This window comes from Puntigrus tetrazona, chromosome 25 (genome assembly GCF_018831695.1).
Source record: "Puntigrus tetrazona isolate hp1 chromosome 25, ASM1883169v1, whole genome shotgun sequence".
Classification (NCBI taxonomy): domain Eukaryota; kingdom Metazoa; phylum Chordata; class Actinopteri; order Cypriniformes; family Cyprinidae; genus Puntigrus; species Puntigrus tetrazona.
In genome coordinates this window covers 1,884,968-1,912,584 of record NC_056723.1, presented here as the reverse complement: position 1 = coordinate 1,912,584, position 27,617 = coordinate 1,884,968, and the positions used below count along the sequence as shown (strand labels likewise).

General features: G+C 35.9%; 1 protein-coding gene across 1 annotated transcript in view; it reads left to right on the top strand.

The window, feature by feature from the left end:
• kcnq1.2 (potassium voltage-gated channel, KQT-like subfamily, member 1.2) overlaps window positions 1–27,617 on the top strand; it is a 131,570-nt gene that overhangs the window by 72,573 nt on the left and 31,380 nt on the right. Inside the window, 4 exon segments of the mRNA XM_043227517.1 lie at window positions 13,924–14,001; window positions 14,768–14,862; window positions 14,948–14,988; window positions 16,600–16,661. Of these exon segments, the coding sequence (XP_043083452.1) occupies window positions 13,924–14,001; window positions 14,768–14,862; window positions 14,948–14,988; window positions 16,600–16,661 (276 nt within the window).

Sequence of the window (27,617 nt, the reverse complement as noted above, 5' to 3'; positions counted from 1 at the left end):
ACACAAAGATCTATAACAAGATTTCAGAAACATATTGGGTCTATATTGGCCTGGGTCATAATGATGATTTCATGAAGTAGATGTTAGTTACTCCTTTAGCGTTCCACAGAAGAGAGGAAAGAGTAAAAGCCGATCTTGTTGGTTTGGTCGGGCTCAGAGATGTTTGGACAGGCTTTTTCTGGACTCGCGGCTCAATGAATCAGAACTGAAACATTGTATTGTTATCCCGTCAGGCGTTTAACTCGGACAGGAAGCTCTCAGGCCTGCGTGTGAGCCGTCTGCAGCAGGTGACGCGAGTCCGACCTCGACACGACGCCAGAGAACGCCGCTTTATCTCCGATTGGGAGCCGTGGATCTTTTTGATCCCGGCGAGCGGCGTCCTTATCGAGCGGCGCACATGGCTCGCATTTAAACATTAAAGCGGACGATTATGAGATTGAATCTGCGCTCTCGTTGCGTCCAGAGGTCAAAGATAGACTTAAAAGCTTCTGGAGTGAAGCTGGTCTCTTCTCGTACGGCCTGAAGCGCTGCTTCCTCGTTTACAGGAGCTTATGAAGTCCCCCGATCGAGTCAGAAACCAAACGAATGCTTTGGGAATACCTTTAAAACGCAGTGCATTGTGGGTTGTGAGGATGCAGCGGTAAACTCACGGGCTGTTAAAGTCTTTGACGGCGTGGTTAATATTGCTATAAAACGAGAAACGAGAAAGCAGACTCTAATGTTTGTTTGATCAATAATACAGTTAAAAACCAAGTCATATTTTGAAATATTATTAGAATTTAAAATAGCTTTTAATATATATTATTCCTGTGATCAAAGTAATATTTTTAACATCAAGAAACGTCCATATTGCACTTATTTTATCACATGTTTTTGTTTTATTTGTCATAGAAAAAAACAACAATAAAGAGAGCATGCATTCAAAAATATGCACGTAAAAAATAGCAATAATAGTAATGGTTAATTATTATTATTATGTCGTGATATGAAAGGAATAATCGAAAAGTTACATTATCAATGTTGAAAAGGTTCTGCTGCCTAGTATTTTTCTGAAAACTGGAAATATTTTTCTATAATGTGATATTTTATCATAGAGATAATTACATGAAAAAAAAATTCGAAATATTGAACATGCGTATAATAAAATAACAGTATTAGAATTAAGAATGGTTGAATAAGAAATCAATAACAATAAATAGAGCGCATATTCAAAATATGCTCATTTAAAAAATAGCAACATTTTGAATTATTATTTATTATTATATCATGATATGATTTTTTTCAGCATTTAATCATAGAGATAATTACATGAAAAAAATATGCATATTGCTGTTAATATACATATAAAATTAAGAATGTTTTTTCTTTAATAAAAAATGCAATAATAATAATAATTTATATTATTATCATTATATTTTAAAATAATTACTATTATTGTGTAACCTTACCTTAATAAAATTTTTTATTAATATTGCAATTAACCATATAATTAATATTATTACTATTATTAAAATCAAATATATAACCAACGTAAAGTATGTGGCTCTATATGCAAGCTTTTAAAACATGAAAATAATACAAAAACGGGCTTGCGTCGGACGACTTGCTTTTTGTAACATGTTCATAAATCCAGAGCCGGTGAAAGTCAGAAGCTGGCAGTGTTTTTGTTTGCCTGTTGTGTCTGTGAGTGCTGACTGTGACTCCGTCTCGTTTAAACTATTCCTCAAGGAATGATTGTGAAAAACCACCTCCCTCCTCTGTAATCATGTAAAAAACCGGTTTGAAATCCAGTTCTTGACTGCGTTCCTTCCGGAAGCGACGGCGGCTGGCAGCTTCCAGGAACAAGCAGACCGGGTTTAATCATTTATGGGAAGATTAATTTGATGTGAGTGTGTCTTGGCTGAGCTCTCCAGGACTGTGTGTGTGTGTGTGTGTGTGTGTGTGTGTGTCTCCTCAGCTCAGATAAATGTGTAACAAACAGAAGCTTGCAGAATCAGCCCTTCATTCTAGAACATTTAGAACTCTGAATTTCATTATAGAACTCTAACTGGAACTATAATGTAAATGCATAACTGATCTGAATTCCAAAACTATGATTTGATATGATTTTTTAAGGTATTAATGAAAAGCCTATATTCTCAATGGTAGAGTAAAACAGCATTTTTATCCTGTCGAAAACTGTTTTACTGCATGTCCCTTTAAATGCAAATGAGCTCTGCTGATCCCGCCCCTCTCTTCTTTGGGGTGTATGTATACATAGAAATGTTTCCTGTTGCATTTCCTCTTATAATCTAACCTGTTTTGTTATGCTATGTGTTGTTTTTTTCACATTTTTCGGTTCACATCAGTATAAGAGATTCTGTTTTATCATATTTTTTTAATGTTTACATGGTTTACAAATATGTATAAACAGATTTTATATTATTGTTAGCTTTTTTCTTCTTCTTTTCAAAACTAGAAATAAAGCTAGGAGTTAGAATGAGGCTGCTCTCTCCGCTTGGGTCCTCTGACAGCTGGTGTTTTATCTCTCTATCTTTCTAAAACGTGTTCAGATTCTCTTACAGTAAATGAAGTTTCCCGCCTTGGGCCCTGTGACACGTCTTCTGTCTCTCTCTCTTCTCTTTTGCTTTTTTTAGGGCTTTTGAATTTAATTGAGAATACCTTTTTAATTCCTATTGATCTCCCTCTTCTCCTCCTCTTCTTTCTCCTTCTCCCTTCCTCCTCCTCTCTTCATCTCCTTCTCCTCCTCTCTCTTTCTCCTCCTCCTCCTCCTACTTCCACATCTCCTCCTCTTCTATTCCTCCTCCCTCCTTCTTTTTCTCCTTCTCCCTTCCTCTCCTCCTCTTCTCCTTTCTCCTCTCTCCACTCTTTCTATTCCTCTTCTCCTCTTCTCCTATTCCTCCTCCTCCTCTCCTATTTCTCCTTCTCCCTCTGCTATCCTCCTCCTCCTGTTTCTCCTATTCCTCCTCCTCTTTCTCTCCTTCTCCTCTTCTCTCCTCCTATTTCTCTCCTCCTCCTTTCCTCACTCCTTCCTCTCCTATTTCTCCTCCTCTTCTCTCTCTTCACCTTCTCCTCCTCCTCCCTGTCTCCTATTCCTCCTCTCCTTCCTCCTCCCACTCCTCCTATTCCTCCTCCTCTCTCTTTCTCCTTCTCCTCCTCCTCCTTCATATCTCCTTCCTCCTCCTCTCCTCTCTCCTATTCCTCCTCCTCCTCCTGTTTCTCCTATTCCTCCTCCTCATCCACTTCTTTCTCCTTCTCCTTCTCCACTTTCCTCTCCTCCTCCTCCTCCTCCTCCTCTCCTCCTCCCTTCACCTCCCTCCCTTTCTCCTCCTCTCCTATTCCTCCTCCTTCCTCCTCCTATTTCTCCTTTCTCCTCTCTCCTCCTCCTCCTCTCCTCCTCCTCTCTCTCATCCTCTTTCTCTCCTCTTCTCTTCTCCCATCCTATTCTCTTTCCTCCTCTTTCTCTTTCTCCTTCTCCTCCCTCTCCTATTCCTCCTCCTCCTCCTCTTTCTCCTTCTCCTCCTCCCTCTCCTATTCCTCCTCCTCCTATTTCTCATATTCCTCCTCCTCCTCTTCTTTCTCCTTTCTCCTTCTCCTTTCCTCCTCCTCTCTCCTTCCTCCTCCTCCTCCTCCTCCTCTTCCCTCCTCCTCCTCCTCCTCCTCTCCTTTCCTCCTCCTCTTTCTCCTCCTCTCTCCTTCTCATCCCTCCTCCTCCTCCTTCCTCCTCTTCTTCTCCTCCTCTCCTCCTCCTCCTCCTCCTCTCCTCCTCCTCCTCCTCCTCTCTTATCCCTCCTTCCTCCTCCTTCTTCCTCCTCCTCCTCCTCTTTCTCCTCCTCTCCTCCCCTCTCCTTCCTCCTCCTCCTCCTCCTCTTTCTCCTTCACCTCCTCCTTCTCCTATTCCTCCTCCTCCTATTTCTCATATTCCTCCTCCTCCTCCTCTTTTCTTTCTCCTTTTTCTTCTCCTCCTCCCTTTCCTATTCCTCCTCCTCCTCCTCCTCCTCCTCCTGTTTCTCCTATTCCTCATCCTCTTCTTTCTTCTTCTCCTTCTCCTCATCCCTCTCCTACTCCTCCTCCTCCTATTTCTCTCCTATTCTTTCTTCCTCCTCCTCCTCCTCCTCTTCTTTCTCCTTCTCCTTCTCCTCATCCCTCTCCTAATCCTCCTCATCCTGCTGTTCTTCTTCCCTCTCTTATTCCTCCTTCTCCCTGTCTTCTTTCTTCTCCTCCTCCTTCTATTCCTCCTCCTCACCCCTCTCTTATTCCTCTTCCTACTCCTCTTCTTTCTCCTCCTCCTCCTCATCCTATTCCTTTTCCTCATCCCTCTCCTAATCTTCCTCCTCTTTCTCCTCCTCCTTTTCCTCTTTTCTCTCTTCCTCTCACTCCTCCTCATCTGCCTCTTTCTCCTCCCTTTCTTATTACTCCTGCACCTTCATCCTCCTCATCCCTCTCCTACTCCTATTATTTATTTATGTAGTTATTTAAAGTAGCAGAAAAGTTTTTTGTGCTAATAGTTAACCAACACTCATTTACAGACACACACACACACACACACACACACACACACACACACACACACACACACACAATAGCTCTCATAATGATTGCATTTACAATAAACACTAGCATACCGTTCACTGAATGGTTCACTAAGTACTGTATTATATAACTTTTTATGCATCACTTAAAACGCATTAAATATGCAGAATGTTCGTATTCCATTCAAAACGCAGACAGACTTTGAGTTCTCACAAACACTTTGTGTATTGACAGCGGTGTTTGCCGCGGCCAGGTCGGCGAGCTCGTATCAGTCAGAGAGACTCCATCGTTTCAAGATAACCAGAAGAGATGCTGCTCTCCTTTTATCAGTTTTAGCTTGGAAGAAGAGCAGGATTTACGCTCACACACACTCAGATAAGCAGCCGGAGGTCGCGGGTTCAGACGCAGACGTCTCCCATGATCCTAAAGAGGCCGTTTGCTCAAATTTACTCGTGTTGCCCGTGAAAAACACCGAGATCATCTTTCTCTTTTTTTCTCCCTCTCTGCTTTCGGCCGTGAACTCTCTCTGCCCAGTCACCCGATCTGTAAAAACAAAACATAAGTGAATAATAACCATGAGCTCTTACTGAACGCTATATCATGGCGGGCTGGTAAACGCAGTGACCTCAGTTTTCAGAAATATTACCCTGTGAATGCAGCTGTGCCCAGATCAGCTGAAAATATCCCAACAACACAGCGACACGAGGAAAGCGTGCTGTAGAGATCTGCCCGAGCTCCGATAAAGACCAGAGAGAAATGCTGCATTTCATTCTGGAGCTTCAAACCAGAAGTTATTTTATTTTAAAGCATCATTCTAGAACTCTTTAGCACTATTGGCGAAGAAAAATGGCTTTGTTGTTATTACATCGTTTTCTGTGCAAATGCTGACGGAAAAAAAAACGACACATCACGTTTAGTTTGAAAATGATTTTTGTTTCATCGTATTGTGTGATAGCGCGATAACCGTGTCGCAATTATTATTTTTTTATAAGAAATGCACTATTTTAGTCAGCAATGATGCAATAAATTGATCAAAAGCGAAAGTAAAGACATATTATTAATTATAAGTGATTAATAAAAAATGCATTCTGGAACTTTTTGCTTTTAGGACTAGATTTTTTTGTCAAAATTCTGAAATACGTTTAATATTAATTTTACGTTTCAAATAAATGCTGTTTTGTTTTTTTTTTTAGCTTTCTATGAATCAAAGAATCTTGAAAAATAAAATGCGTCAGTTTCGACCAAAAAAACTGTTCTTCAATACACATGGCCCAATTTTTAATGGATAAAAACCTCCAAAACGTTCTGTTAAAACTTCCATAGAGAGTGCATTAATAAACAGTAAGGTGTTCACTGTGTGCCTGGCACAAGCTCGTGTTGTTTCAGCAGTCACTAGTATCATGTTTTATGACAGATGACCTGTCCGCTGCAAAACTGTGTGTTGTTTGTCGTGTGTGATGAACTGAAACGGACAGAGCTGCGCGACTGTTAGCGAACACAGAGATATATAGTAAATATAGGACGCAAATGAAATATTAAATAGACATTAAAATGTTCCCTTAAAGGGAAAGTTCAGTCAATCCCCCCATGATTTACTCACAATCCAGCCGTCTTAGGTGTATATGATTTTCTTCTTTCAGATGAATGTAATCACATAAAAACAATCATTTTTTACAGCGGCAGCCTAAATTTTTTTGTTGAGTCAGCTAAAATATTTTAGTTGTCATTTACATTAAAATTACTTAATATATATTTAGATTTTTATGTCTATTAAAAGTGTGTCCATTTAAAATGATGTCTATTTAATTTGACAATGCATGTGTAATATTTCATATTTATATATATATATATATATATATATATATATATATATATATATATATATATTATTTACATATTATTTTGATATTATTTATATATTAATGATTTATATATTTTTAATCATTTTTGACATGATTCAATGAATTATGCCATATTCGCATAAAACATATAGATAATTTTTTTAATAATATGTAACTTTTAATAAATGCATTATTAATATTTATTTTAATATTATATAAAATTATTTATTCTATAATATAGTAACATTTATTTTACATATTTGTGTATGTTTTGAATCATCATGTATTTAATATATAAAATATAAATATATACATATATATATATATATATATATATATATAAAATATAAATATATTATGTGTGTGTTTAATGAGTTTATGGCGCATAGTGGAGTGCATATAAGTCAATATATAAGTATATAATCCATCATTTTCATTTGACTTCATTATTTTCATAAATATTTTTGGAGCTTTTGTGGAGCTTTATGACACAATTAAAACCTATTTCTATCATACTGGAGGGGAATAATTAGTCAAAGTAAATAATGCAGTGATTTGTGTGTTTAAGTGTGTAAAACTGTGTTTGTCTGTGTGTGTGTGTGTGTGTGTGTGTGTGTGTGTGTGTGTGTGTGTGTGTGTGTGTGTGTGTGTTTGTCTGTGTGTGTGTGTGTGTGTGTGTGTGTGTCAAACCAGTGTGTGTGTGTGTGTGTGTGTGTGTGTGTGTGTGTGTGTGAGGAGGAGAAGCTCTCTCTGTCAACACTTCTGCTTCTCTTTCTCTTTCCTAGCCTCGTTTTTCTCCTCTCTCGTTGCCAAAAGCGATCCGCGCCAGGCCGTCCTCCCTTTCCCTGTTTCCTCTGGCTTTTCCTCGTGTCTCACACACACTGAAAACACATCAGTCTTCCAGTAACAAGCACACACACACACACACACACTGCTCTCAGGTGTCTAGCGTTCCCTGACCGCCTGTCCTTGAAACACACTGTTGCTTCTCTTCAGGGAGCCAGTGTTTAACCGAACAAAAGCTGCGCCGGCGAGAGAAAGAAGTCATTAGGAGGAGGAGGCGCTTCACGTCTTTACCCTCGTGTAGCAAAGTGTGGCTGCTTTGCAGGGACAAAAAGCTGGAAGAATAAATTCTCGGAGAGGGGGAACTAGTTTTATAATCTGCTCGTCTGAATGGTCCTGAATCAAAGAGCTAAAGCAGCCTGAAGTGTCTCTCTCTCAGATGCTGTTATTAACTCTGAATGAATGTTTACTCGCCCTCGTCTGTTTTAAAATATCGTCTGAACGTCCCGAACGAAACGCCGTAAACAGCCCGTACAGCATGTGCTAACTGTGTCACTTTTAGCCTGAATATAGTAGAAATAGAAATAGTATTAATAAAACATCATTCAGAACATTTAATTGGGAATTAAATCAATTCAAATCTGTACATTTAGGAAGTTATTTATTCATAATAAATATGAACATTTTATGTTTATGCGTCTTTATATTATTTAGTATTTATATAAAAATAAGTATTGTTTTTATTATGCACAACTTATAATAAAATGCATATTATTATATAATTATATATCATATACATATATATATATATATATATATATATATATATTATATTAACTTTTCTAAAAATATAATTTAATTATTGCACACATACAAATACATTGCATTAAATAATGTAATACTACATAATATGTAGTCATAGCGGAATAGTCGACCATTTATTTTATATGTAATAAAATGTACATAATTTTCTTCATACACCTGTATTACATTACATAGCATTTTATTATATAGTTATGTAGTTTATCATTATTTATAATTAACGTATTATTCCATAGAATGATAAATATTTTTTTCTGAAGATACAAATGAATTAAAGCACACGTAAACACAAACACACACATATAGATATAACAATATATAGATATAAAATTATTTTTAAATAATTTAACATATTAATAGCAGAATAGTCAATTGTGTGTCTATATATATATATATATATATATATATATATATATATATATATATATATATATATATATATATATATATATATATATATATATATATATATATATACATCAGAAGACCCGGAATATAAAGCAAAAATGACATGAACTCTTTTTATTAATCTTTTATGTTGCTTTTTGACTGTTTTCTTTTTCTTAGCAGTCCCTGCTCACAGTAAGCTGTCCCAGACAGAAAAAGAGCAGCGTCAACGTTATACTAAACATCTCCTTTGGTGTTTCGGTATGACCCGCGTAATCCATGACATATCGACAATAACAAGCTGTTTCTGGAAGACGTCTGATCCAGCTAAACAGACCACAGACGTATCAAAACATTGGAAACCCGCACCCTTTCCTTTGTGTCCCGGGAGTAACTTTATCTGCACTTTTTCTCCCCGGTTTCTTTTTTCCTCCATCTGTGTGAACCGGGCCTGTCACCCGAGCTGGAGTTTATATCGACTCAGATACCATCTTATTGCATAACTAGTGTTCTGTTACTGCGCGTGTAACGCGGGAATGGCTTTCGAGGTTTAGACCCCGACGGCTCTTTGAATTGCGTCATTATTTCTGCCTGGCTTCCTCTTCCTGTCGCTTGCTAGAAATCGGCGCCCTCCGGAACATCTTCTTCTGCTTTTATCTCATTTCTGACGGATCCAAACAAATCAATAAAGCCGTATACCAGGCGGTCACTAAAACATACGCTCCGCAAGAATGTGTTTATTGCATCATAAATACAGTAAAAGCAGTGAAATATTATTATAACTTGATATAAGTCTATTTATGATTTATTGCTCTGATCAGAGCTGAATTTTCAGCGTCTTCAGTGTCACGCGATCCTTCAGAAATCATTCTAATATGATTATTTGCTGCTCAAAAAACATTTCTGATTGTTATCAATGCTGAAAACAGTCATGCCGATTCATATTTTTGCAGAAACTGTGATGCATTTCATGTTTCAGGCTTCTGTGATGAATAGAAAGTTCAAAGGAACAGCATTTATTTAAAATGAAACGGAAATTATTTGTAACAATGCAAATACCTTTATTTTGTTTAATGCGTTTTTTGCATTAATCAAAAGAAATAAGCAAAACTATTTTTTATTTTAAAAATTCTAATTTTTAATGAAATGTAAAATTTAATGTAAATTTTTTGGTTTGCAATAATATATATATATATATATATATATATATATATATATATATATATATATATATATATATATATATATATATATATATATATATACACACACATATATATATATATATATATATATATATATATATATATATATATGTGTGTGTGTGTGTGTATATATATTATAGAGATACTATTATAAATATGTATTAATATATTTATTTATTTATTTTATACTAATGCATTTTTTTTTATTTATTTATATTATTGCTTTTTTCATTTCAGTTATTTTTAGTATAGTTTTAAAAATGTCTATTTTTTTATCTTTTATTAATTTCTATATAAATTCTTATATTAGTTATTTAATGTCAGGTTGAACTAGATAAAAATGTTGCCTTGGCAACTACTTGAAACATGTCGTTTTTTTATTATTATTATTATCAATAATATTATTGTTTTATTATTCCTATTATTAATAGTAGGGAACATCCAGCATGCTTGTAAATCGAACACATTTGTGTGGTGCGCACGACCTCGGCTGAATCCAGCATGTGCTGAAAAGACAGAGACAGAAAAAAGAAAGAAGGACGAACCTCTGGCACGCACCTCACGGTCTGAGTCAGCGGTTTGTGTTCATGAAGCGCCGCCAGATCAGCTGCTAATGTACTGAACGCCACCATTCACTGAAATATGATTTAATATGCATCCATGCATAATGTAGAACATGTCAGCTCAGGCTTGCCCTGCTTTAAGCTGAATCGGTGTAGCTTGCCGGTTCAGGTCTGGAGCCTGTAGAGTTGCTTGACTGAACTCTAACTAATTCAGTCACAGTGGGGGGATTTGTGATCGAAAACCTTATGGTTTTATTCATGCTTTCAAATTTGTATTTTTTATTTTCATTCAAACAAACATTTAAAGGTTTGGTGGTTTCAGCCGTTTTTGACATTTTTATCATTTTAATATTTTTTGCAGCTTTTTTAATTTGTTTGTATTTTTACATTTTCTGTTTTTATTTCAGTTGAGTGATTTTGCCTGTATCTTAATTTTAGCATTTAATATGTCGACTTTGGCCTTGGCGACTAGCTAAGATAAGTTTTTTTTTTTTTTTATTTAATTATTTTAATTTTTTTTTTTTGTTACCTACAGTAACTCTTATTTTAGTACAGTAAGTTCAATTAAAATTAAATGTTGTTGCTTTTTAAGTTTTCATTTCAGTTATTTTTAGTATAGTTTTAAAAAATGTCTATTTTTTTGTCTTTTATTAATTTCTATATACATTCTTATATGAGTTATTTAACGTCTGTTATTTATTATTATCAATAATATTATTGTTTTATTATTCCTATTATTAATAGTAAGGAATATAAAAAGGATATAAAATAATATAATATAAAAAATAATAAAAAGGAATATTTTTTAATGTTGTTTTTTTTATTAATTTTTATTATTTTAATAAAAAAAAATTTGTTACCTACAGTAACTCTGATTTTAGTACAGTTAAGTTCAATTAAAATTAAATGTTGGTAAAATAAAATAGGTATATGTTTATGTTTTCGATTCATATAAAATTGTGTTTTGTTTAATTTTAAATTTTTTTATTGCTTAACTAGACTAACAACATTTTTCAGCCAATCAGAGCATGCCTGAGGTTCAACATGCAGAGTTGTCGACCAATGAGATTTGACTGTGGGCGGGGATTAACGGTTTTGGGTTTTTTTGTGTTGTCGTTTTTTGGCCAATAGATGAAAAAGAATATAGAATAAAGAAGATGCATCTTTGCTTGTAAAATATTATATTTTGCTGAATAAAACTACTTTTCTAGTAATTGATTCTGCACTTTTATCCCGAGCAACTTGCAGTGAATAACACATAAAGACTCGAATCCAAGCATCGGTGTTTTTTTGTACGCTTTTAGCAATGAGAATGCTAATTCGAGCAGCCCGTAAGCAACTAGAGAGGTCGTGGAAAAGTTATGGCGCTAAAAAAGAAAGAGCGCGTTTTAAGTGCAAGACGCCGCAGGACGAGTTTGAGGTTCGGTCACGACGGCAATTATAAAAACTCTCGAAATGGTGCCGCTTGCCAAAAGCTGGCGGTGCTGTTCGGTAATGGTGTGAAATCTTTAGCATGTGTAGAGCTGAACGTGAACATGTGCGCGGGGCTGTGCTATCCTGCATGTAATGCGAGGAGGCAGCTTCGTGATTAAACACCATGTGTTTCATGTTTTGAGGGCATGTGTTTTCTTTCCCAATCATGTTGGGATCACACACACACACACACACATGCGTGGATGTTTTGGTATTGTTCACATGCACTTCCTGCGCGAGCGCCACAAGGGGCTTTGATCTGCGCGTGTCGGCGCTGGGGCTGCTGGGAGTTTTCGTCTTCCTCGAACGAGCGAAGACGTCGTGTGTGTTTGCGATGCGTGTTTTTAGCTTCATCACGAGAGGTCACGGGGTGTGTGTGACGGGCCCGAGCCCTTTCAAGTCACCACGCAAATATAATACATCTATTCCAGTCATTTATTTATTTATATCGTATATGACTTATTTATTATTGTCGTTTCAATGGTGTAAGCATATTAGTGCTATCGATTGAGTAATCAGTTAACTGCAAGGTTTATGTTTATATAATATATATGTGTGTACTGTGTATGTTTATTATGTGTATATAAATACAAATACATGCACGTATATATTTAAGAAAAATGCAGATTATATATTAGATATATGTCTATATTATTTAAATGATATGAACATTGCCGGGTGTCTTTATATATTCATAATAAATATACACAGTACACACTCATATATTATGTATTTATTTTCAAATAATATATATGTATATACAGACATTGTGTGTAAAACTGTTTAATAGTGTATTATATATATATATATATATATATATATATATATATATATATATATATATATATATATATATATATATATTTATTTACATTAATTAATATTATTATTATATTATTATTATATTCATTAATATTATTGTGATTCCTATTTTCATTTATATATATATATATATATATATATATATATATATATATATATATATATATATATACATACATATATACAGACACACATTATACAATATAATTGTTCATTTACGTATATCATAATTATGGTACTATTCCTATTTTGCTATTATATGCAGCATTTGTTACATTTATTAAATGTTTGTATTTATTTATTACATTTATTTATCAGGAGGAAGTGACACTAATTTACATAAATATGTAAATGTACATACATACATATTTAGCTATTTGTAATGTTTATGATGTGTGTGTGTGTGTTTTTGCTATTTGTAATGTTTATCATGTAATTTTTGTAACATTTCTATTTTCATATTATATACAGCTATATATAAACATACTATGTATGTAAAATAATTATAGTAATTATATATATATATATATATATATATGAGATTATATTAGTGCTATCAATCATTTAATAAATAATTAATCGCATATCAATCTGAAATGAATCGCAATTAATAGACATACTACTGTGTATTTACATGTATTTTTATTTATTTTTGATGACTTTTATATACAATAGTACGCATGCACACGTAGGTATATGTCACATTATGTGACGTCTCATGACGTGTTTGTGACGCATGTTATCTGGAGGAAGTGACACCCTCTTTTGAATGTTTTCTCCACACTGTGTCTGAAGTGTGTGTGCTGGAATGTAAAGCAATTAAAGTGGCCAACGCACACACACACACACACACACAGCATCACTTAACACACGCCCTTAAAGGGACAGCGCACCCCAAAATAAACGCTGCCGTCATTTCCTCAGCCCAAACCCGTACAACTTTCTTCTGTGCGGCGAAACTCCGGTGTGTGTGAATGACGTGAGAATCGCTCTCCGTTCCTTTAAGACGCTCTCGTTAGACCGTGTGGTGGATTTACCGGGACTTTGATGTCAAAGGTCGTCGCCGGGGTCACTGATAACAGGCCAGACGAGCTCTTTAGCTGAGCAGACGTGTTTTTGAGATGCTTGTCTGCACAAGGTCAAGGTTTTTATCTAGTCCTGAGTGACAGAAATGAGTTTTTCCACTAGAGCCTGTTTACAGTGAACACAGCCCGACTGCTGCGCGGATTTCTGCGTAGAAACTTTGGCAGGGCAGAGTCATTCTGGAAATAACAGGGCGTTTGGGCCAAAAAAACCCAAGTGCCCTCCCTTAGAGAGCATCTGTGTGCGTGTGTTGTTATTGTCGCCAGGTTTTACTGCCACGTACGCACACACACACACACACACACACACATTTACAGCAGGCCTGCTCTGTGTTTTCTGACGCTGCGTGTTTGTTTTTGTTGTTCTCCGCAGACTTTCCCACGCACACTTTCCAAGGTCACAGACATGCAGATGGCATCGCGCAAATTTCAGTACAAGGTCATCAGACGGATGCAGTACTCGCGTTAATCACGTCCTTGCAAATTTCAGGTACTTTTATTTTGTGTGTCAACATCGAGTGATCAAGTGCAGTTTATTAGTTTTGCCAAATGATATAATATATATATATATATATTAATCCAAAAAAATATATATATATATATATATATATATATATATATATACTGTATATATATATATACACACACTGTATATATATATATATATATATATATATATATATATGTATATATATATATATATATATATATATATATATATATATATATATATATATATATATATATATATATATATATATATTTTATTTTCACAACGCCACACAAAAACATTAAACTATTGATATTTTAGTGCATATTTATAAAAATTAAAAAAAAATCAACAAAAAAGTGAAAGTGACTAGTTTGCATACTTTCAGTGAGCCTCATTTATGAACAGAAGCTAATTTGATTGATGGCTCATAAAACAAAGTGAACACATGAATAATTTGCATGGACGTTTGCAACAACAACCCAATTGATCAAGAAGTTACTAAAACAATGCATTCTTGCATGTACGTGTTTAGCATACGCTTTTATCCGAAGCGATTCAAGAACAGCGATCAACCCCGAAATGAATAAATATGCTCAAGTAAACGTCCCCTCTAAAACCGAGACGAGTCGCATACCTTTGCTATTGTTGTTATGGAGTTAAATTGAGCTATAGTAACAAAGCGTGGAAGTTGAAGGCCCGAGGGAGCCCAAAGCGGGCGTCTGGGATGACAATGGCTCTCATGGACGCCGTCTCTGTCCCGCAGCAAGCGAGGAAACCGTACGACGTGCGGGACGTGATCGAGCAGTACTCACAGGGACACCTGAACATGATGGTCCGCATCAAAGAGCTCCAGAGGAGGTGAGATGCCTCGTCTCCTTGAGCTCGTTCCCACTGAAACAGCCGCTGCGCGCTTCACAGTCTCCTGCTGTTTTTCCTCCCGCAGGTTGGATCACACCTTGGGAAAACCGGGCATGTTCCTGCCAGGTAAGGGAAAACTGAGCGCTCAGGTTTTGCAAATGCACGTCCAAAATAAGCATAAAGCGGAAAAAGTCATCACACTTTATTTTTAAAGGGGTCGTGCGATGTTGCTAAAAAGAACGCGTGTATTGTGTTTATGTCGTTCGGTTTTCAAAAAAACGTTATTTTCCACACGATTGCTTCTCCTCTAAGCCCCGCCTCCTGAAACGGGTCGATTTGTATTGAGCTCATCGTTCTAAAAAAGTGAAGTGTGCTCTGATTGGCCAGATATCCAGTGCGTTGCGATTGGCCGAATATGGCGAGAGTCTGACAGAAATTTGATTCCGTGTGCTATAATAATAAAACACATTACAAACGAAGCATTCGTTGCATCCGGTAGAAACATACTTACATAATTTATCATGCTGCATCGCTCCACATAAACATAACACCTTGTCTGCATTCGTGATCGAAAGGACAGACAACGAGCACAAGCCTTCACTTCTCAAAACTCGTGTTTATATAGTAAGCTCTGCAGCTTTTAGGTTTTTCAGTCCTCTGTAAATGTGCCGAACACGCTCTAATAATTGCGTCGAATTATAGTCGCGTCCTCTTTCAGAAGCGCACACAAATTGGTTTCACTTTCGCTACGAAACACGGCGCCTCCAGAACATGGCGCCCGCAGCAACGCTACGGCGGGAATAATAGCTCCGCCTTCTTTCTCTGTGCAAACGTTTGGGCGGAGTTTAAACGGAGAGTGGGCGTGTTTCAGCGAGCCGTTTTAGGAGGTTGGGGTCCAGTCACAATTTTAATAAAGAATATCTCTTTGGTTTTGAGACTTCGGTCTTTGCAATCTGTGCAATAACAGCTTGAGACGTAAAGAGACGTAAAGAGAAAGGAAAACTTGAAATTGCATCATATGAACGCTTTAATCAAAACGTTTTATGTATATATTAATATATACATTTAGATTAATATTATTGATATTATATATAAATATTTGAAATTTGTATATATTTATATATATATATATATATATATATATATATATATATATATATATATATATATATATATATATATATATATATATATTTATTATATACTGTATATATATATATATACACATATATATATATATATATATATATATATGCATGTGTAATTAAACACATATGCATAATAAATAAATAAATAAATATATAATATATATATATAAATGTATATATATATATATATATATATATATATATATATAAAATATATATATATAATATAGTTATCCAGACTCCAAAAATCTCCAGACTAGATCACATATGCAGATCTTAAATTTAAAATATACAGTAAAATGTTCCCGTTTTATATAAATTATATAAAAGAGTGAGCCAAATAAATAATAACAAAAATGACAAACTACAACTACAACAACACACGTTATATATAGAGATTTTGGCCTGTGTGCTGTTCTGGTCTTCAGCCACTTGGTAGTGAAACACTTGAAGAAAGCTAAAAAAACATTTGACATGAACATAGTGGAAAACACTTTATAATGTTGATATTAAAACACTACTAATATCAGCTTTTGGCTGATGCATGCAGAAAATAATGGCTTGTTATTTCTCTTTCCTGTGTTTTCAGAGAAAGGTGTGGATAAGGAGTATTTTACAGTGGGAGCCCGACTCATCCGACTGGAAGATAAGGTACAATAGACCAAAAAGTGAGATTCTCCGAGTATTAGTCCACGTTCCCTGCTTGCACTGATCTCTGTTGCGGTGCGTGCCTCGCTCCAGTCTGTTGTGTTTGTGGAGGAAGCCAGACTGATTGAGATTTGAGGATTTTCAGAGATAACGTGACGCAGATCTTGGAAAGAATCTCAGCGGGCGCTCTGGAGCTTGGGTATCTTTTTCAGAAAGCGCGTATCTGATGCGAGTCTCGCTGGAGATAAACCCTGACTAGACGATCAGCACCCAAATATGAAGATTATGTGTGTAATATTAAAACATTTTAGCCGCGCTGCACGCACAAGGAGAAGGTGACTTATGGGGACGTTACCTCATGCGCACACTTTTCAAAACACTTACAGAGTGAGTTTTTTTGAAAATTAAAAAATGGCTGTAGTTTTCTGTTAGGGGTAGGTTTAGGAGTCCCCACTGTCTGTGTGTGTGTGTGTGTGTGTGTGTGTGTGTGTGTGTCTGTGTGTGTGTGTGTGTGTGTGTGTGTGTGTGTGTGTGTGTGTGTGTGTGAGTGTGTGTGTGTGTGTGTGTGTCTGTCTGTCAGTGTGTGTGTGTGTGTGTGTGTGTGTGTGTGTGTGTGTGTGTGTGTGTGTGAGTGTCTGTGTGTCTTGTGTGTGTGTGTGTGTGTGTCTGTCTGTATGTGTGTGTGTCTGTCTGTGTGTGTGTGTGTCTGTGTGTCTTGTGTGTGTGTGTGTGTGTGTGTGTCTGTGTGTGTCTGTGTGTGTGTCTTCTGTGTGTGTGTGTGTGTGTCTGTCTGTCTGTGTGTGTGTGTGTGTGTGTGTGTGTGTGTGTGTGTGTGTGTGTGTGTGTGTATGTCTGTGTGTGTGTGTGTGTGTGTGTGTGTGTGTGTGTGTGTGTGTGTGTGTCTGTCTGTCTGTCTGTGTGTGTGTGTGTTTGTTTGTGTGTGTGTGTGTGTGTGTGTGTATGTCTGTCTGTGTGTGTATGAGTGTGTGTGTGTCTGTCTGTGTGTGTGTGTGTGTGTGTCTGTGTGTGTGTGTGTGTGTGTATGTCTGTGTGTGTGTGTGTGTCTGTCTGTCTGTCTGTCTGTCTGTGTGCATGTCTTTCTGTGTGTGTGTGTGTGTTTGTATGTCTGTCTGTCTGTCTGTGTGTATGTGTCTGTGTGTGTGTGTGTGTGTGTTTGTGTGAGTGTGTGTGTGTGTGTGTGTGTGTGTGTGTGTGTGTGTGTGTGTGTGTGTGTGTGTCTGTCTGTCTGTGTGTATGTCTGTCAGTGTGTGTGTGTGTGTGTGTGTGTGTGTGTGTGTGTTGCTGAGGCACAAGCAGTATTGTAGACTGAATCACGGAGCTGTTACTAGGTGTGTCTTTACTTTTCTGTCTGTCTCTTCATTAGATCTCTTGTGATGAATCTCTTTCTCTGCGTACAATAACATACATCAGCCTTTAAGCCTATTTTTATCACTTTAGTCTGATCTGGACAGTCTGACTGACACCTTTCAGCTGTTATTGAAGGTTAAAGCAGATCAGAACGTGACCGGACAGTGCTCGTGTGTGTGTGTGTGTGTGTGTGTGTGTGTGTGTGTGTGTGTGTGTGTGTGTGTGTGCAGCAAAGCACTGACTATATATACATCTCAGCAAAAAGCCGCTTGTTTCATGTGTGATACGAGTTCGGGAAGCTGTGAGCGTGCAGATGCGATCTGGAGCGGCGTGTGATGTTTTGACTGCAGAGGAAGCGTCACGAGAGCGATAGGGAGCGAGAGAGAGACTTGTCGTGACAAGGCGATGGTGGTTTTCGGGCGATCGACGCCTGAGGGCAACAGGTGGAGAACCGAGTGACCCGGCACACATCTGGATCATACGCCATAAATACAAGAGACCGCAGCGAGAGTAGAGTCTCAGTCGAGCTCCTGGAGGATCATGCATCGTTTAACTCACAGCTCAATCAGTTTATTTTTCATACATTTTAAACGTTGATGCTCAAATACAACTAAGAATGTCACGACTTCTCTTGAAAAACTTCTGAGCAAAAAGCTCTACTCCGACATGCTGAAAGAATTCATGACTTAAATATCAATTAATATATCATATTATATTATGAAATTAAATGTTCCTATGAGATATTTTGAAGATGTCTTCGATAATATTTTCAAATAACATTTTTTATAAACTATTTATTTATTACATCTGATAAGATGCTGTTCTTTAAATATATGAAGGAATATGTATTTATATTTCTAAATATATGTATATAATTATATTATTTATATATTTGTAATTATATGCATTAAATTAATAGTATATTTTAGAAAAAATGTATATTATTTAAATCTATACTATTTTTTTTTAGTTTTTTATCTTTATCTTTAAAAACATCAGGCAATTTAATAATAAAAATATATAATGTATTTTTATTATTATATTTAAAATGTATATTTCATACATAAATGAAGCCAAATAATTTTATATATATATATATATATATATATATATATATATATATATATATATAAATATAATTATATAATTAAATAATTATATAAATATATATATATAAAAAAATATATATATATATATATATATATATATATATATATATATATATATATATATATATATATATATATATATATATATATAATGTATATTAGTATATTATATACATTTTTTATATATGTTTTGCATTTATTTTATATATTATTGTGTATATTTTGTATATATTTATTTGTGAGTGTCTAAATAAATGTCACAGGTCTTCCTCTGAGATATCTGAAGACCTCACGTCTTCTCTCTCGCTGGGTCTTTATTCCGGCGTGTCGTCGGCGTGGAAACATTGCTCTTGTCCCGCGGCGAGTGTGTGGAGGTGTGTGTTGTGTGACCGGCAGCTCGGTGAGTAAGTTGTGGTTAATGTGTCAGGGTTTTGCACGGGCCGACATTGATTTATACGGCCGGACAAAGACACGCATGGAAACGCTGTGACTCGCTGCTCTCCGAGCTCGGCGGTGCTCGTGAAGATGGATGAGCCGGCGTGACATCTCGTGTTATCTCGCTGCCTCAAGAATAACAAGCCCCGAGTTTGGCTCCGGAGGGCCTGGAAATGGCTTTTCAATGAGCTTAAGAAAATACGTCCAGCCTCCACTGAATATTGAACGGCCCCCAGAAGACGACGCTCTTTTTTAGATTAATAAACCAAAATAGCTGAACAGCTGTCAAATGGGATCAGTTTTGCACAAGTCTTCATTGTTTTCCTGTTGATGAGTTGTATTTTAGCTGTTGTTGTTTTAGACTAATCTCACTTATACGTTTATATGTAATACGTTTTATGATAAAAATAAAAATCACAAACTTAATCTGTATTATAAGTATATATGTATATCTATAGATGTTTTACGTAAAAAAAATAATTGAGTAATGTAAATTAATATAAATATTTCTGGGATATATATATATATATATATATATATATATATATATATATATATATATATATATATATATATATATATATATATATATATATATATATATATATATATATATATATATATATATATATATATATATATATATATATATATATATATATATAATGTTATTTAATATTCTTTTTAAACTGAATATATTAGAGAAACTTTATGTGTATTTATATGAATATATTTAAATAATAGTAACAATAATAATAGTAATGTATTAAATTATTTATACAATGAAACTTTAATGCATTATTTCAAAAATATTTACAAAATACAGTATTTGAAATGATTCATTAAATAATAACAATAATACATTTTGTTATTATTTATTATTTTGAACTATTATGAAATATTTTGACGGATTATAAGTTTTACTTTTTCACTTTTCTCAATTATTTTTTTCTCTTCAACTCACGTGAGATCTCTGGGGTGTTTTTCTCAGTTCATTAAAGCGGATGACCTTCACGCTTCAGCGGTTTGCGTGGTTTTTCTGGTAAATCGAGACAAACCGGTCAAACCAGCTGGTTGATTTCCAGCCGAAGCGGCCGCTAAAACCAGTCGGGATTTCTGCGTGATCTGGAAAGCGGTCCCGATCGTGTTTAGCGGGACACATGTCGTTTGCGGACGCGTCATCTGAAAGGCATTAGCGCGCGCTCCACGCTGTTTAGGCCCCGCTCGACGTAAACACACACGTTTACACACACACTGGTAGCGCAGGTTTGATGTGGACAGACTCACACACAAGGCTGCAGGGAAGGAGCTGTGAGAGAAACCACCGGAGAGCGTGAGGGGTTCAATGGTTAGGTTTAATGAATTGATGAGATTCCTAGTTTAGGATGTATTTCTGGGATCGTTTTTCCTTGTACGTGGCACTGCTTTATACTGATTATACTGTAATCTGGATTTCACCTTTTGACCTTTGTCTAGTGATTCTGGATAAGGATGAGCAAGAAAATCTATCTATAGAATATCTATCGTTTTATTATTCTGTCTATCTCTGTCTCTCTCTCTCGCTCTGTTTTGTCTGTATGTGTGTGTGTGTATGTCTGTGTGTGCATGTGTGTGTGTGTGTGTGTGAGTGTGTGTGTGTGTGCATGTGTGTGTGTGTGTGTGTGTGAGTGTGTGTGTGTGTGTCTGTCTGTCGGTATGTGTGTGTGTGTGTGAGTGTGTGTGTGTGTGTCTGTCTGTCGGTATGTGTGTGTGTGTGTGTGTGTGTGTGTATGTGTGTGTGCATGTGTGTGTGTGTCTGTGTCGGTATGTGTGTGTGTGTGTGTGTGTGAGTGTGTGTGTGTCTGTCTGTCTGTCGGTATGTGTGTGTGTGTGTGTGTGTGTGTGTGTGTGTGTGTGTGTCTGTCTGTCATGTGTGTGTGTGTGTGTGTGTGTGTGTGTGTGTGTGTGCATGTGTGTGTGTGTCTGTGTCGTATATGTGTGTGTGTGTGTGTGTGTGTGTGTGTGTGTGTGTGTGTGTGTGTCTGTATGTGTGTGTGTGTGTGTATGTGTGTGCATGTGTGTGTCTGTCTGTCGGTATGTGTGTGTGTGTGTGTATGTCTGTGTGTGCATGTGTGTGTGTGTGTGTCCGTATGTGTGTGTGTGTGTGTATGTCTGTCGGTATGTGTGTGTGTGTATGTGTGTGTGCATGTGTGTGTGTGTGTGTGTGTCGGTATGTGTGTGTGTGTATGTCTGTGTGTGTATGTGTGTGTGTGTCGGTATGTGTGTGTGTGTGTGTGTGTGTGTGTGTGTGTGTGTGTGTGTGTGTGTGTGTGTGTGTGTCTGTCTGTCGGTATGTGTGTGTGTGTGTGTGTGTGTGTGTGTGTGTGTGTGTGTCTGTCTGTCGGTATGTGTGTGTGTGTGTGTGTGTGTGTGTATGTGTGTGTGCATGTGTGTGTGTGTCTGTGTGTATGTGTGTGTGTGTGTGTGTGAGTGTGTGTGTCTGTCTGTCTGTCGGTATGTGTGTGTGTGTGTGTGTGTGTGTGTGTGTGTGTGTGTGTGTGTCTGTCTGTCTGTATGTGTGTGTGTGTGTGTGTGTGTGTGTATGTGTGTGTGCATGTGTGTGTGTGTCTGTGTCGGTATGTGTGTGTGTGTGTGTGTATGTCTGTGTGTGTATGTGTGTGTATGTGTGTGTGTGTCTGTTGGTATGTGTGTGTGTGTGTGTGTATGTGTGTGCATGTGTGTGTGTGTCTGTCTGTCGGTATGTGTGTGTGTGTGTGTATGTCTGTGTGTGCATGTGTGTGTGTGTCTGTGTCCGGTATGTGTGTGTGTGTGTGTATGTCTGTCGGTATGTGTGTGTGTGTGTGTGTGTGTGTGTGTGTGTGTCTGTGTCGGTATGTGTGTGTGTGTATGTCTGTGTGTGTATGTGTGTGTGTGTCTGTCTGTCGGTATGTGTGTGTGTGTGTGTGTGTGTGTGTGTGTGTGTGCATGTGTGTGTGTGTCTGTCTGTCGGTATGTGTTTGTGTCAGAAATATAACATTAAGTCCTAGTGTGATTATTGCTAAATAAGCCGAGACCGGAAGGTTCCCGCGGTCTTCAGACCAGCTGGTGTGATATGAGATGAATGTGTCCGCAGACGGGTGTGGTTTAAGTACAGGGTAGGGGTTGTTGTCTGTGGGGTGAGGGTGACCGTGACGCTCAGGTAAGAGGTAATCTGACACGTCACCTCCAAACAAACCATCCTTCATCCAGTCCCCGTCCAGCCCGGCGTACCACACAATGCCAGGAAGCGCTAATAAAAAGCCGTAGACCTGGGAAGGACAGTTTCACGCTAGAGCTCAATGATTCGTAAACTCAAAATGCCAAGTTCGGTTTGTTGGTCGTTGCTCATAGGCTCATCTTTTCAAATTACATTTTAATCTCTTACTCCATGTCATTTTATTTTATAATGTATTTTTATCATTCATTTTTGTATCACATTTCATTACATTTTTTAGCTATTTCATTCTTTCATTGTATTTCACTTTTTTATTTTTTTTTTCTTATGTCCTTTATTTTCATATTCAATTTTACTTCCTCATTTTTAATAATTTAATTACATTTTATTTATTTAAAAAGTATTTTAGTTTTGTTGTTTTATTTGTTATTTTTGTTATTTTTGTCTTTCCGTTACTTCCCCGTTATTGCATTTTTTTTTCTTATATTTATTGTATTATTTTTTCTTATTGCATGTTGTTTCATCATTAATTGATTTCATTTTTATATCACAGTTTTATGTTCTAATTTTAAATTATTTTATCCTCTTATTGGATTTTTTTTTGCTACTTTACTCTTTTTGTTATTTCATTTAGCTTTATTTTCTTTATATTTATTTTCTCGTATTTCTTTGTCATTGCACGTAAGATTTTTTTTCTCATTTTTTAAAATTATTTTTTTCCATTTTATTTCAGTTATTCTCGCATTGCATTTCATTTTCGAATTTTTTCAGTTGTTTTATTTGTGCATTGCAGTTGTTTCATTCTCTCATTCTTTCATTTTCATTCTCTAAATGTATTTTATTTTCTCCATTATTTTCTCCATTTCTCCAGTTCCTATTTCATTGTGCCCCGGTCTTTTTAAGTGCCCTCTGTATAACACAATGCCAGGAAGGGTTAATAAAAAGCCGTATGGACTGAGCGAGCTCATGCGGGCACGTCGTGTGTTCATTCACTATCTAAGCCACTCCACTTTGATTCATGCGCTTGGCTTCGGACCCATTCTGCCGGACTGGACAAAGAAAGGAAACTGGGCTGACATTAGGCAATCCTCTACACATCCTCCTGAGGCTTTTGGGACGTGTCTTGCCTTGCCTGGACCGTGGGTCTTTAAATCTGAATCAAAGGTTATCAGCCTGGCAGAGTGCAGTAAATGCCTGTGCCTTTCTATTCCGGTAATTACTTCAGCAGGAGTCCGTCGCTATGTTTGTGAGAGCCGTTTCGATGCCGAGACAATGCCATCATATCGCTCTTGCAGCCTTTCATTGTTTTGCAATCTCTTTCTGACAGCTTTGAGAGGTGTGCCGTCCAGATTTAAGATAAAAAATACCCCGTTTGGTTTATTGGTCTTAGGTTAGGTTACAACTGATCTCTCACTGCATTTTATTTACTTTATATTTTATCGGGTTTTTTGGTCATTTTTATGTTGTATTTCATTCTCTTCATGCATTTTAGTTTCATATTCTTTTGTTTTATTATTTCATGAGATTTCATTGTCACGTTGTTAAGTTATATTTTATTATTTTAGTTTTTTTCTTTCTATATTGTATTTTATTTTCAGATTTTTATTTGTTTAATTTTAATTCTCTCACTACACTGCATTTTATTTACATTTTTATAAAATTTTTCATTGCATTTTTTCTTATAATTATTTTTGTTCTCTTACTTTTTATTATTTTATATATATTGAAATATATATATATATATATATATATATATATATATATATATATATATATATATATATATATATATATATATATATATATTAGATAGATAGATAGATATTTCCTCTTATTTTTCATTAATTATTTATATAATATATATAAAAATATATATATAATTTTATTTTTGCATTCAGGCAATACTTATTTTATATTATATATTTTTTTTTGTCATACCTTCTTTTATTACATTTTATTTTCTCATTCTCTCGTCATATTTTTGTGCATCATGTTGTATGACAGCACTTTTCAAACACGCTTCCTATAAAATCCTGCAGAAATCAAAAATAAGCATTACTTCACGGGAAACCAGGTAGCCAAAGCCGAGGCTGGTTTAATCCGGTCGCTTTTAATTCTTCATCTTTGGCAGTCGGTGCGTTCATATTAACACGTGGCTTTCTCTGGCTCCTCTGTTCATTGTCCCGTCGAGGTGAGGTGAACATATTTTTAAGGGTTACTAATGGGTCAGTGCGTTTGAAATGAAATAAGTAAGTGGGTTTACGAGTCCCAGTGTATTTCTCAGGCCGTAAGCAGCCGCGGGTCCATTAAGTGCGTCTGCTGTACATAAACCTGACGAGAGTAAAACCACTCCATCACTGCAACCACACAAAACCTCCTAGATGTGAGTGTAGTGCAGTTTAGCTTTGTTTAGATCTAATGGAGGGGGATGGAAAACAGAATTTGCTGAATCACGTGGAATTTGTGTCAAAATTTGGATAAATAAATCAAAAGTAGGTCTGTAGGTCTGAGTGTGTTCAGCGTCCGTCGTCTCTCAGCTTTCTTTACGTATATTTTTAGCATTTGAGAAACGAAATTTCATCCTAAGCCGGAAACACAGAAACGGAAAGGTCTCGATGGCGACCCGTCAAAATAAAAGTTTGGTTTAACTTGAAAAAATTGTGACAGAAATATATTACGGTCTTTCGTTATTAATAGCAATAACAGTGGTTCTCTTCCAAGTTTTAGTTTAAACAAAACTCGTTTTTTTAACCAAAAATGTAAAGGGTTTGGTAAAGATTTGATAAAGATATATACAATAGAACCCTATTATTTAATTTTATTTTTTTAATTAATGAGATTATATATATATATATATATATATATATATATATATATATATATATATACACACATATACATATATACATATATATATACACATATATATATATATATATATATATATATATATATATATATATATATATATATATATATATATATATATATATATATATATATATATATATATATACACATATATACATATATGTGTCTCATTAATATATGTCTATATATATAATTTAATTATTATTATTTAAACATGATTTAAAATAATTTTAAATGTAATCAAACTATCAACACAGGAAAACACAGGAAAATATAAAGGTGGAAATTAAGGAAAAATAAAACCGAAAGAGAAACAGAAACCTTTTTGTTGTTGTTGTTGTTGTTAAATTGTATAAGTTTCATGAAAATGTAAAAGTAAAAAGTTTGGGACCCTGGATGAATCAGTGCATCTCACGCACCTCTTTATCTGATCTGTATGTTTTCTGATCCAGAAGACTTTCAAAACACCACAATTCTTGCCTTTTTTGGGGTTTTTTTTCACAAAGCTCCCACGCAGATAGCCTAAATGAAAGTGTCTCGCACGCTGCCGTCTCTCTGGGTTTGTGTGTGTGTGTGTGTGTGTGTGTGTGTGTGTGTGTGTGTGTGTGTGTGTGTGTGTGTGTGTGTGTGTGTGTGTGTGTGCGCTCGCTGTGGTTTACCACTCCTTGTGTTACACTGCATTACTTTGCTTCAACAATACTTTCAAGGCCGGGCCTCCTTTCTCTCTATAGATCCATCACAAAACACTGAGCGAGTCGCAGAGAAACCCGATCCCGACTCCACCCTCCAAATTATACGCTACCAGCCGCGACAACAATAACAGCCAGTGTGTTTTTCTGTCTTTAACGAGATCTGCGCGTCAGACCTGCAGCCGCCACATACGAGCGGGGGCCGTGTTTGTGTTTTCCGTGCGTTCGAGGTCACATGACCAGACTGTTTACTCGGCGTCTTTCTCAAAAGAGGAATCGGTGGTTTTTCAGGCTAAAGGAAGACTAAAAATTCGGTCACTTATTATTTAATTTACGCTCGAAGATCGGCAGCGAATTCGTTCTGAGGAAGCAAACTGAACATGTCAAAATCAGGAATTAGAATTTAAATGGACTGGAATTTAAAGGACAATTTCAAGACAGTTTTATTACAGAAATATATTACGGTCTTTTCGTTTTGATTAATAGCAGTAAGAGTAGTTCTCTTCCATGTTTTAGTTTAAACAAAACTCAAAAATGTAAAGCGTTTGGCCATTTTCATTTGATAAAGATATATACAATATTATTATTATTATTATTATTAATTCCTGAGACGTGTACATTTATATATTTATATTTGTACATCATTTAATTATTATTATTTAGACGTGATTTAGAATTATTTTAAATGTAATTAAACTATCAAAATGACAAGATTTGTATGTGCATTTTTTTTAGATAGATAGATAGATAGATAGAGATGTATTTTAATAATTATTTATTTCAGTAGATAGACAGACGGTTATAGTATTATGTTAGTTGTATATAAGTATATAAGTTAGTGTTATTTACTTTCAATAAATAATATTCAAATAAACTAGTCCGCCATACGCATGAATACATTTGTAGAGTTGAGTGGATCTTCCTGTGTGTTGTGATTCAGATTCAGTTCAAACTCGCTCTGCTGAGAGTTTGTGTCGGCCAATCAGGACGCAGTAGGGCTGATGACACACTTCTGGGGATGTTATACGAGAGAATGTGATGATGTGGTAAAAAGCTTCAGACTTTATGACCCGGGCCAGTTCACCGAGAGAAGCCCTAATGGCAGGGTACATGCAGGGGGCTGCGGTGTGTGTGTGTGTGTGTGTGTGTGTGTGTGTGTGTGTGTGTGTGTGTGTGTGTGTGTGTGTGTGTGTGTGTGTGTGTGTGTGAGTGTGTGTGTGTGAGTGTGTGTGTGTGTGTGTGTATGTGTGTGTGTATGTGTGTGTGTGTGTGTGTGTGTGTGTGTGTGTGTGTG